This window comes from Myotis brandtii, unplaced genomic scaffold (genome assembly GCF_000412655.1).
Source record: "Myotis brandtii unplaced genomic scaffold, ASM41265v1 scaffold480, whole genome shotgun sequence".
Classification (NCBI taxonomy): domain Eukaryota; kingdom Metazoa; phylum Chordata; class Mammalia; order Chiroptera; family Vespertilionidae; genus Myotis; species Myotis brandtii.
In genome coordinates, this window is record NW_005368342.1 from 627,921 (window position 1) to 640,960 (window position 13,040).

A 13,040-nucleotide genomic window follows, 5' to 3' on the forward strand; every position below is an offset into this window, starting at 1 on the left:
ACACACACACACACACACACACACACACACACACACACGCACACACACACACACACACACACACACACATACACACCCATTTTTTAAGAGCCTTTTCTAGCCCTCTTAGGATTGCAGTAGTGCAAGAATAAAAAGGAAAAACAACAACAACACAAACTTAGGGGACCAATTGCAGTTGATGACAAATATTCCCTGAGAGTAGAACAATGTACCAAAGATTCAGGTAGAAATTGTGTCAGTTAAGTACTTCTTAAATATAAGAGGTAAACGGAGTATAGGTGGAGGATTAGAAAAAACAAGAGGCCGCTCAGGGTCTGATTAATAAATAAAGAGGTGGCCCTGGCTGGCAGCTCAGCCTGCGCACTGGAAGGTCGTGGGTTTGATTCCTGGTCAAGTGTATGTACCTTGGTTGCAGGTGTTCAATCCCCAACCCAGATCAGGCTGCATGTGGAAGACAACCAATTGATGTTTCTCTCCCTCTCCCATCTCCTTTTTTTTTCTATCCTCACCAGAGGACATTTTTTTTCATTGATTTTTTTTTTTTTAGAGAGAGTGGAAAGGGATAAAGAGAGAGAAACATCAATGTGAGAGAGACACATCAACTGATTGCCTCCTACACCTGACCAGGGACAGGGATTGAACAGCAACCCAGGTACATGCCCTTGACTGGGAATCAAACCTGCTCTAACCACTAAGCAACTGGCCAAGGCCCCCCTTCCCGTCCATTCTCTCTAGAAATCAATGGAAAAAATATCCTCATTCCTCAGGTGAGGATTATAAATAAATAAATAAACAAACAAACAAACAAACAAGAGGTACCTCTCTCATTGAAGCCCTTACTTGGGAAAGGCTCAGGCTCCCATACATCCTTGAGACAGGCTGCTCCACCTACCCCAACCCTCCCTGCCATGAAGATCTAGGGAAGACCATGGGCTACTAAATCAATGCACATAGTCTCCTTGACTCTTTGGCCCTGCCTAGATACCTTCAGGTGCTTCTGCACACGCTCATTCTTCTCTGCTTCAGTGGTACGTTCCTCCTCACTGCGGTCCTTGGCCATGGCGTCAGCTCGCAGGTCAGCACTGGCTTCTGCCCCATTCTCATCCTGCTCATCCTGATCATTTTCGGCAGGCTCTGCCACATGAGGAGTACTCATGGCAGTCTTCAGCTCGGCGCGGGTCTTCTCCAAGTCTTCTTGTACCATCTGAGCCTGTACAATAACAGCGGGAGAGATGAACAAGCAATCAGAACAAGCTAACTCACAGAATCCTATGCATGCCTAGAATGGCCCAGCAGAAGATAGGCATCAGGTAGACCAAGTCATTTCGTCTCCTTGATCCTTAGTTTCCTAAACTATATAACAGGAGCTATTGTACCAATTTCCCTAGAGCATTGAAGAATTCTGGGAAGTTGAGAAAGCCTTGAGCTCCTTCTCCCATAATACCTGCTGTCAAGGAAGGCTCGAAATGGGAAGGAACCCAAACCTAAGGAATCTATGGAACTGGAATCTATGCATGTAGTACCCCTTCCCACAATGCTTTGCTCTGGGCACTCTGTCTTACCTTCTGCTGCCATTCTACAGCCTCACTCTCCTTCTTCTGTCGGGCCATCTCCAGCTGGGAGATCCGAGCTGTCAACTCTGCCATTTCCAAAGCCTATGGATAAATTGGAAGCTTGTGAGAGCTCAGCTTTCTGGTCCTCAGGGCCCAGGTCCCTCCAACCCCAGTTCTCCTGGGGAAATCAATGGGGACCCTGCTGCTCCCCCTGGACTTGCTTGCTGTCCTGGAGGTTCTTTTTACCACTCATTCTCCAGGAATCCCAGAAGACCACTCCTATTCTCAATCTACTATAGCATGCTAATAAATTCAAATCATTTCATTATAAATCAGAGTTCCCAACCTAGAGTACAGACCCCCTGAAAACAAATAGCATATCATCTGTCTCTTCCTCACCTTTCCAGCTCTCCCTCCCTTCTCATCCCTCAGACCTCCCCCTCTCAGTATTGCCCACAGTGCATTAGAGATCATTGTGTCACTGCCTGAAGTGGCAGACCCTTTCTTGTTATCCTAGAATGCTTAGGGCTCCACTAAGACTCTTCCTAGGTCAAGTATAGGAAAGACACTCAAGTATCACAAGGTAATCTGAGTAAGGGGAAAAGCTTATGCATACCCTCACACCTTGAGCAAATCTAGAGAAAGTTTCCCCCTGAGAATTAGGTCTTAGTTTCTTGCATTCCCACTGCAAATAGCACAGTGAACAACATATATCAAGGAATTTGGGTCACAGATTGCTAACTTCTGAGTCACAAAACCCTGAAAATTATCAGTAAAGTATTGATGCTCACCTTCCCCTCCTGAAAAAAATGTATAGGCACATATGATTTTAGGGAGCAGACCCTTCAGAGAGGCCAAAAAGGGTTCTCCTTGTTAATCACACTGTATGACCTTTGGGAAGTCTCCTAAACCTCTCTGAGCCCTAATTTCCTTATCTGGACATATATTCCAATATGGGTTAATGCCATGGGGATTTCTGGAAGAGGAATAAGAAAATAAGAGGGAGCCCTAACTGGTTTGGCTCAGTGGATAGAGTGTTGGCCTGCGGACTGAATGGTCCCGGGTTCGATTCTGGCCAAGGGCATGTGCCTTGGTTGCGGGCACATCCCCGGTAGGGGGTGTGCAGGAGGCAGCTGATTGATGTTTCTCTCTCATCGATGTTTCTGGCTCTCTATCCCTTTCCCTTCCTCTCTGTAAAAAATCAATAAAATATATTTTTTTAAAAAGAAAATAAGAGGGAGCCCTAGCCAGTTTGGCTTAGTGGATAGAGCGTCGGTCTGTGGACTGAAGGGTCCTGGGTTCGATTCCAGTCAAGGGCACATGCTTAGGCTGCGGGCTCGGTCCCCAGTGGGGGACATGCAGGAGGCAGCCAATCAATGATTCCCTCTCATCATTGATGTTTCTATCTCTCTCTTCCTCTCCCTTCCTCTCTGAAATCAATAAAAATATATTTTAAAAAAAAAGGAAAAAGGGAAAGTTGTAACACACATTAGGTAGTCAAGTGGGAATCCCTTCTTCTTCCTCTCTTTCCTTTGTCAACTCATCAGCTCAGATCCCCAAGGGCTAAGAAAATAGAATAAAAGTAAGGATTAGTTAGGGAAGACTGCTTGCAAAGGTTTCTGGTCCACACCAGTGACTTAGCTTGCTTCTGAATTAACTATTTGCTTGAGGCCCTGCTGGAAAGAGCCCTATAGGCAGATGTAACTGTGAATAGGTAGTCAGAGAGGGAAGAAAACTCAGGTCCTTCAATCCCAGCCCATTTTTTAGTTTTACCAGTTGCTCCTGGGTCTTCTTCTGGTCCCGAGAAGCCTGCAGCAGAGCCAGCTTGGCCTCTTCAGCATCTTGACGCTCTTTGGCCAGTTTTTCAGCCTCACTCTGGGCACGTTTCCGCTCCTGTTCAAGTTCCAGAGCCCTACGGGTCTGTTCTTCCAGTTCTTGGAAGAGAAAATGGGGGAAAGGAGGTGAAGAGTGCAGAGATAAGAGACACCTAGCTTCTTTCTTAGAAATGTTTCATACCAGGGCACAGCTGGCAGAAAGTTCTGGACACTCTTTTCCTATCCCATACTTTATCTATTCTGTAGCCATATGTGGATTATGTGGCCTGAGTCTGCAGCTCAGGCAGAAGGGTCTCCAGCTCATAGAGTTAGGCTCTGGAAAAACCTACTCTCCAAGGTGACACCAAGTCTTACCTTGCTGAGCCTTCTTAGTCTGTTCCTCAATCTGCTTCAGCTTCTCCATCAGTTCCTCCTTCTCTCGTTCAATCTTTTCCTTCTCCTTTTCTGCCATCTCACGCTTCTTCTTCTCATTTTCCAGCAGAGCACTAGGAAAGGAGAAAGAAGGGATTAAACAGGATAGCAAGGTCACAAGGATGCATTGGGATCCCCAAGGTTCCCAGGCCCTGGACCCTCAGTCCCCACCCATTTAACTAGGGATCGAGCCCACAACCTGGGGCTATGCCCTTGACCAGAATCAAACTTGTGACCCTTCAGTCCACAGGCTGAGGCTCTATCCACTGAGACATACCGGCTAGGGTGTCAGCAATTTTTTAAAGAATAAATGTGAACCTTGGTGTTTAACTTCTCATACATGGTGTCATTTTCCAGCCTACTGGATTAGAAGCCTCCTGAAGTTCCAAGCCCTTTTTTTATGAAATGTATAGGAAGTAGAGAAATTGGAACTCATATACATTGCTGGTGGGAATGTAAAATGGTTCACCTATGATCTTAATTTTTAAATAACTTAATAAGGTGATATTAACATAAAATAAAATTAACCATTTAAAAGCAAACAATTCTGTGTCATTTAGTACTTTTATAATGGTATATAATTACTACCTCTATCTAGTTCCAAAATATTTTCATCACCCCAAAGTGAAAACCCACACCCATTAAGTAGTTTTTCCCCATTTCCCCTCCCCAAGACCCTGAACACCACCTGCATTCTGTGTCTATAGATTTAATTATTTTGGATATTTCATATAAATTGGATCATACAAAATGTGACTTTTTGTGTCTGGTTTCTTCCACCTAGCATGTTTTAGAGGTTCATCTATATTTATAGTTTCTATCAGTACTTCATGCCTTTTTATGGCTGAATTATATTCCATTGTATGGGTATATAATTTATTCATTCATCCACTGATAGACATTTGAGCTGTTTTCACCTTATGGCTAGTGTAAATAATACTACTATGAACATGTGTACATGTTGTTGTTTGAAAACCTGTTTTGTATTCTTTTGAATAGGAGTGGAATTATGGGATTATATAGACATTCTATGTTTAACTTATTGAGAAATCACCAAACTCTTTTTTCATAGCAGCTGAACCATTTTACATTCCCACCAGCAATGTATATGAGTTCCAATTTCTCTACTTCCTTGCCAGCAGCTGTTATCTTCTGTTTTTATTATATCCATATTAGTGAGTATGAAGTGGTACCTCACTGTGGTTTTGATTTACAATTCCCTAATGACTAAAGATGTTTTCATGTGCCTGTTGGCCATTTTCATATCTTCATTGGAGAAATGATTACCTAGGATCTCAAAATGCAGATTCTGAATCAATAGGTATGGGATAAAGTCTCAGATTCTACCTTTCTAACAAGTTCCCAAGTTGATGCTGATGGTGGCTCTACCAAATTCCACTCAAAAAACCCCTATATAGTCTCGGTTTAAATGTGTATAGAGCCTTCTGCTATTGTCACTTTACTGATCAGATAGCCTGAAACAACCCAGAGTTTGCCTAGAAGAGCAATGGCATGAGGATCATAGATAATGGGGGACTATGAAATGATTCTCCTTCCTATGAGCCTCTGAAATCCTAATTCTGATGCCTGCTTCTTGGAGGGGGTGTCATCATTGTACAATAGAGTGCACTCTCGTTCTCTCTCTCTCTCTCTCTCTCTCTCTCTCTTGGTCCTCCCCGAGTTCCAGGATGACTTCATGTCTGTCCTGCTTTTAGCAGACTAGACTTGGCAATTTAGATAGGTTTCTTTGGCCTGGTCCTGGTCCCACTCCATCTCCACATCACTTACCGCTCCATCTGCTTCTGGTGCTTCTCCTCCCGGGCTTGTGCCTTCATCTGCTGCACCTCAATGGTGTCTGGCTTGCGACGGCGCATGTATAGCTCATGGTTCCCCATGCACAGGGCCAAGATCCGTTTATTAATCCGAAGCCGGGGAGCATAGAAGACAAAGTCCTGGTGGGAAACCAGAAATTAGAAAAAGTTTGGAGGGATTGATAAAGGTGAACTTCTCTAAGTCCAAAAGCACTGGAAAGACAATTAACTAAATGTTACATTACATATGATGATGCTAATTACCAGAATGGTGAAGTTACTTGCCCAGGGTCAAAAAGCAGTTTAGTGGCAGACCCAGAACTACAACCCAGGCTTGACTCTGAAATCAGTGCTCTTTGAACTAAGCACAATTTCTTTCAAACTATACATCCTAAAATACCCTCAATCTAGTTGTAAGTCAGGAATTGATTTTATCTTCTAATTAGGGATCCTTCTTGGTCTCAGGGGCCTCTCTTTGAGGCCCAATAATCCCTTCAAAATACACTGATGAGTGTAGTATGTATGGGTGGCTGGACTGTTTACAGTTGTGAGTACACAAAACAAAGAGTTTATTCTTGACTTTTTATGAATTATTGTATTATTATTCATAGGAACAACTGTAAATCTACTTTTGCCACCTATATAGCAACAGTTTCCACTTTCTGGGGCCTAGAGGCTTTAAAAGATAAGATAGGATATACTCTTTGTTTCCACCCAGAGCCCCAGGGCAGCAGAAGACAGTGTCTAAGAGGCAGCACTTAGACTGCCTGTGGCTCTCCCTCACCCATGTTTCTCCTGAAACATAGGTAGCAGGATGGCATAAGGCACAGGATGCCTCCTAACCATTTCTTGGCATCAACATCCCTTTCCATCACCAACCTCCTTTTGTGCCTCCTGTACACACACACACACACACCAGAAAGGGAGAGGAAACTATAATTACATGATTACTTCTAGCATTATCCCTTGGCAAGTACGTGTCTTGGCCAGTTGGAGGAATCACTTACCGGGGCTTTTTTGTCAATGGGCTTAATGACAAATTTCTTGTCATTGAAAGAGATGTTCCTGATTTCACTCCAAGGGAAGCCTATCTTGGGAGTCAGTCTGTAGAAATGGAGATGAAGAACATCAGGACAAGGGCAAAACAAGAAGGACATAGAGGGTTGGTGCCTTGCCAACTTCTCCTTTCAGGAGGTAGGTTCATTGCCTGCTCAGCCAATGTCATGACATGCCACCAGGTCAGTTTGTCAGCATTGAGGCTGCACAAAGGACCTCCCAATACTACAACCAACACATTACTCTTTGTCCCAATCTCTCAGATTTGTTTTATTATATGTGTTGTGTGGCATGGACCTTGTAATAGAATCCCCACTCCTATTTAACTGGGACTCTTCCATCCAGGTTGTAAAAGTTGGGGAGAAAGTAAATAATGAGATCCAAGATTCAGAAGTTACGTGGAACTATAATCTATTGATCTGCATCCTCAACAAGAGCAGACCACAGGGGAAAAAATAAGCAAATAAGACAAGGTTGTAGCGAGAGAGTTTATAGGCCAAAAGGCACTTACTCATTATATAGGGATTGGATTAATTATAAATCCTGACAAAGTAGGTTCTAGGCCAGTGTTGTCCAACAGAAATATAATAAGAGCCACATGTTCTGGTAGCCACTTAAAAATCGGTAAAAATAAACCAGTGAAATTAACTGTTATAACAGTTCATTTAACTCAGTATATCCAAAATACTATCATTTACAAATGCAAAGCAATATTTCAAAAAATATTAATGAGACATTTTACATTCTGCTTTTTATACTAAGTCTTCAAAGTCTGGTGTGTAGTTTATATTTACAGCACATCTCAATTCAGAGTATTCACATTTCAAATGCTCAGTAGCCACATGTAGTCATAGTGAATAGTGCAAGTCTAGGCCTGAGGGAGGTTATGCAATTATCTGGGCTGGTCTAAACTAGGTAGAAAAAGAACTACCCAGGTGGGACCTAGAAGGTACAGTCTTACTCTCTGGTGAGCTCTAAATGCCAGAGTTGTCCAAATAATCTAAGAGACTTCTAAGATATACCTGTCATTCTGCTCATAGATGTTGAGACCCAGAGCATCCACTCCCAGCCACAGCTCTGAGCCTTTCTTGTTTTTGATGCTGAAGTAGTTCACACCATACATCTCCAGGTCCTGGGCAATCTTCAGATACTCCAGGACAGCATCCTCCCTAAACAACAGAGTGGGAGGTTACAGAGGGAAGCCTGTGAATCAGGCCTAGTGAGAGAGAAAGCCTATCTGCTCTGCATTTTTGACAAGTATCTTGCCAATAGGGATGCAAAAGGGGATGGAAGGTGAGCAGATGATGGTAAACAGAACACAACATAAAGCCTGAGGTCTGAAGTTCCCAAGGGGAAATAAGGGTAGGCTGAACCTTGCATGTTAGCTGCCATAGCATGCAGCTAACATCTCCTAGCATGTTAGCTGCCATAGAATCCTCTTTTACAGGCATGCTCTTAGGAGAGCCCAGATGGAATGCTGATGGCAAAACAACAAGATTTGTTCCTCAACTAGAGAGCCTCCAAGTGGTTTGCCATGAAAGAGCTCATTCCCTGTTTCTTTTTTGGGGAGGAGCCCTTAGTGGCCCACATGCTCCCTAAGGACCCCAAGGGCCCCTCCATTTCTTTATGGTCAAAACTATTTGGGCTATCAGTTGCTATCATTCACAAAATAATATAGCTTTATATTGGTTCTGATTAGCCTTCTATATATTTCTAAATTACCCTGTACACTGCATTTCTCTCTTTCAATCTCTCTCTCTCTCTCTCCAACATCCTCCAGTGTTCCCCCAGTTCTCTGCCTCTTATGCCCCCAGAGCCATTCTCCCTGCAGGAGCAGTGGAAGCTCACAGTTGCTAGGTCAGGCTTACCTGAGCATGCCCCGATGCTCCTCATGCCACACCTGGATCCGTTCCTCCCACTGGTCCTTGTTGAGCTTGTGTTGCTCCAGGACCCTGGAAAGAAAATGGGTATTGAGTAGTTTAAAGCACAAAGCCCAAATTACAGGTGTTAAGGAAAGCCCACTTATCTCTCTAAGGGTTTGATGTAAAGGGGTTGTAGAGTCAGCCCACTGAGGTCACACTGGAAGCAGACTGAAATTACAGCAGGAGGTATTAATTAGACATAAGGAACTGCCTGAGAGGTAGAAAAGATATGAGAATGAGGGACCAAGAAAAACAATTGGAACACTTTCCTTCATACCTTTAACAGAAAATCCAATAATGTGCTGTGTTCCCCAAGCAGAGCAGTAATGTATCAAGAGTCTGTGCTGGTTTGTGGGGCTTAAAGTAGGGATGGGCCTCACAGAAGCCTGCACACTCTCTTCTAGATCCTTGTGGAACCAGTAGTGTGTTTGTGAGAATATTGCTCAGGGATTTGATCACAGCCTGTGGCTTTAGAACAGAGAACTAAGCTCAAATGGCTTTGAAAAAAACTGACAGGCTCAACCTCTCAAATCTACTAGATCATAAACAAGGTTTGTTTCAAACACCATTTCAGACATCATGGCAGCGACTCATGGAGTCGCTGGGCACACAGGTGGAGTCCCAGGGCACAAGCAATATCCCTAATACCTTCAGGTAAGTTGTACATATACCACAGTTCCAATGCGGTGGAGGCTCCCAGAATGAAGCAGAATTTTTACTTCCAATCCCAAAAAGCCTATGAAAATGGTCATTGAATACAGTGGGGGGGAAATCCAGGGTTAAAAATTCAAGAGACTAGGATTCCAGGTCCAGCTCTGCCTCAAATGAGCTGTGAGATATTGAGCAAGTACCTTTGCACCTGTTTCCTTAACCAGGAAATAAGGATAATGCCTACCTTATTTTGTATATTGTTGTGATGCTAAAACAAACATAATGAATTTTTAGATCATTCAACTGTGAAGTTTACAAAAGCAAAAAGCTCTGGACACTGATTATCAATATTAAAGGACTGTTTGAGCTACCATATCCCTGTCTTGCACAGTTCTCTCTCTCCCCCTATGAACCTGATATAAGAGGTCTAAATCAGTGAAAAGGATTGAGAAAAATGGAACCAAGGACAATAGAAAATCAATCCATCTCTGGTTCTCAATAAAAGAACCAGTTTCCAGGGTAATGAAGTTCTGTAATCAGGCAAATGGAATTGGGGGAGCTTTTTATTTTGAGAGCCCAAGAAATAACAACAGGGTATGGTGCTATAAGCAAATGTCTCTCTCTGACTACCATAATGTCATGGTCTTCAGACAGACTCTAGGTGGGAGGAACAGATCTGACAGCCCCTGTGTAATAGGAATTGGTCAGCCTTAGGCCACAGGCCCTCTGGCCAGGGCAGATAGCCAGTCACAACCTTACCTCTGTGGAAGCAACTTGTCCCCTGCCAAGTAACCAGACTTGTGAACTTCCTTATTGAAGTCACCATACTTGGATTGGACAGCATAGGAGGCCAGCAGCACAGCAGTCTCAGGTGGGCAGTAAATATCATCATTGAGAATGCCCTCCTTTACTTGCAGGAAGAACAGGCGCTGTGTGATATCCTGGATCAATTCTTCAGATACATCCTCAGGGTAGAATTTGGCCCGGAACTTGAAGAGCAGGGGGCTTTCCTTCCGCACATCCTGGGCAGTCACCTGGGAGCAGCAAGGAGTTATGGGTTCTCAAAAAAAATAGATTGGAGTGGCTTTAGGGTGGGGAGAAGACACTGAAAGGTCATAAATTTGGGTAATCCCAAAGAGCCAGAGGGAAACTCTCCTGGTAATTCAGAAAAGAGACACATTATTTTCATTGGGGACACAAGCCCATGTCCACAATTGCTTTCTGATGAGGATTTGTACCTGGCGGGCTGGAGGGGGTCAATGGGGGGAAAAGGGGACATATGTAATACTTTCAACAATAAAGAATTATTTTTTAAAAAAGATGGTCATAAGCCCCAAAGCCACCATCATCTGACAATATATCCAACTGCATGCAAATTCTAAAAGGATACCTAAGAAAGCACCTCTTTTAAGGCTCCTCCAACTCCATAAATTAGCAAACAAAAGACCAGGATACATGACTAAGGCCTGGGAATTGGCTAGGTAAGAGAACAAATTAGGTTGCCTTTTAAAGCCTGAAATTGGCTCCCAAGGATTCTACAATTGTCCAGCAAAAGTCTCCACTCTTTGGGAAAACAGAAGACTACTAGCCAAAAGTTGAGGCACCTACCTCCTAGATACAATCAGACAAACAATTCACAGGACAGAATGTAGACCTCCAAAGACAAAGGCAGACTGTTTGAGGATACTGAGTTGAATAACTGCCATTTTCCTGCAGAGATGCTACTTAGAGGTAGAGAGCAGATCATCCCATTTGGAGATCAATTGAGATAGAAAATGAAGAAAGAACATCTATATGGAGTTAAGGCATCAGGTGACAGGTTGGAAAAGAGACAAGATAGGTTATGAGACCTTTGAGATTCCAGTTCAAGAGTATATGACTCTCTTTTTAACAAATTCCTAAACCCCTTGACTTTGAAAACAAAAAAGGATGCCAATCTCCTCCTGAGGAACCGCTATGGTTAAGGTCTAAAAACAAGTCAAAATTCAAGACAGAGCTTCCAGTAGGAAGGGAAAGATACCTTCCTCTTTGGACCCTGGCCATTCTTGCTATGAGAAATTATAGTGGAAGCAGAACAAGATTACCTTGGCTAAATCTTCTTTCTGCCCTTATTCTGATCCTGTGGTCAACAGACTTCCCAGTGGAAAACACAGACCTAGGTGTTCTGGATTTGCCAGCTAGCACATGTTACCCCCCTGAGCAAGATCTGGAAAGGAATGAATTCCAAACCCAAGAGTGGGGTAAGCAGTTACCTTCTTATTGAGTTTCAGCCAAGTGGAGAAACCTTTAGTGTCCTGGTATTGCAGACCAAAGAACCAAACTTCCCTCAGGCCAATAGTTTTCACCACCTGGAAGAGAAAACACAAAACAACCACCAATTGAATGCCTAGCCTGTACCAGACACAGAGGACACAAAAGTGGAGCTCATTTGGTCCCTAACCTTAGAGAACATAAGGTGCCCAGGGTCTGGCAAGAAAATACACTTGAGCAACAGTCAAGAAGTGAGGTTAGCATCTCTTTGCCCAAAGTACTTCTGAGGTAGGGAATGGATTTATTATGAGCACTACCACACCCCAATAACTTTATATATATTATCCCTTTTAATTTTCCCAAGAGCCCTCTGATATGATTATAATTAGGCCCATTTTACAAATAGTGAAAGTAAAGTTCAGAAAAGTAAAGGTTCAGTTAGTCAGTAGCAGAGTCAGATCTGTTTGACTCCAAACCTATTCAAATCTAGTGCTTTCTGTTACTTCCCTCCCTCTATTATGCCATGCAGCTTTCCACTCCCAAGATGGATTAAAAACTGAAGATAGAGATTTTTGGCTTAACTCCTGCATCTTGTTCCCCTGAGTTGCTCTTTTATCATTAGCAACTAGGAATAACGCCCACACCCTTCAGACTGAGTCCCATTTACAGTGCCCTAAGAAAGAACGCTTGAGGAGACAAAGCAGGGACTGTGATATCTATACACCCAAAAGTTGTACTGTGTCTGGGGGCTGAGATGCTTCTTTCCAGCCCTGATTAGAGGCCAGCCATGATTTACATTACCACTCACACAGTTTAAGAGTGGGACTGAGGGTGGAAACAGGGTGAGTACCTCAATATAGTAGCTGAGGAGCCCCCTGATGTTCTAGGCCTCTGGGCTGAGCAGTGGGAAGGAAAGGGAAGTCAGCCAGGAGAAGACATGTGGGATCTGTTTTCAAGTCCCTGATATTAGCATGTTAATGGTTCTGGCAGGCAGCTGCACACCAGCATGCCTATCACTGGGAGTGAAGGCAATGAAGCTGAGCCACATCCTAATGAGGTCTCGCTGGCATCCGGCAGTCTTCTTTATCTTTTTTTTTTTTTTTTCACGGGCAGGGGAAGGGTTGAAAGCAGTAGAGGTGGAAGGGTGAGATGAAGAAACTTACTTGGAGATAGAAACAGGGAACAAGGACACAGTGTTGCTGATGTCCTTCCCTATGAATAAATCACTATTTCCCCTCAAAACACACACATACACCTCCACTGTATCCACAAAGTTTCTACTGTGCCTCCAAAGCCAGGTCCCCCAGTCACTCTCAGAGCTTACAATCTACAGCTTCAGAGGCCCCAAGGAAAAAGTCGCTCATATGTATTAAGTACCTATTATGTGCCACTAAAAAACCCTGAGATAGCTATTATCTCCATTTTATAAATGAGGAAGCTAAGATTTAGAGAGGCAATCTTTCTAAAACCGTAGAGCCTAGACTAGAATCCTGATGTGTATGACTCTAAAACCTATACCATTCTTCTCTACTATGCTTTCTCTTTTAAATA

At 43.4% G+C, this 13,040-nt stretch overlaps 1 protein-coding gene across 1 annotated transcript in view; it reads right to left on the reverse strand.

Moving 5' to 3' along the window:
* MSN (moesin) overlaps positions 1-13,040 on the reverse strand; it is an 84,454-nt gene that overhangs the window by 2,713 nt on the left and 68,701 nt on the right. Inside the window, exons 3-12 of the mRNA XM_005876172.1 lie at positions 11,492-11,587; positions 9,999-10,273; positions 8,535-8,618; positions 7,689-7,835; positions 6,618-6,714; positions 5,588-5,751; positions 3,743-3,873; positions 3,327-3,487; positions 1,563-1,655; positions 986-1,210 (exon numbers count right to left, since the gene is read on the reverse strand). Coding sequence (XP_005876234.1) covers positions 986-1,210; positions 1,563-1,655; positions 3,327-3,487; positions 3,743-3,873; positions 5,588-5,751; positions 6,618-6,714; positions 7,689-7,835; positions 8,535-8,618; positions 9,999-10,273; positions 11,492-11,587 — 1,473 coding nt within the window. The remainder of the gene's footprint in view (positions 1-985; positions 1,211-1,562; positions 1,656-3,326; positions 3,488-3,742; positions 3,874-5,587; positions 5,752-6,617; positions 6,715-7,688; positions 7,836-8,534; positions 8,619-9,998; positions 10,274-11,491; positions 11,588-13,040) is intronic.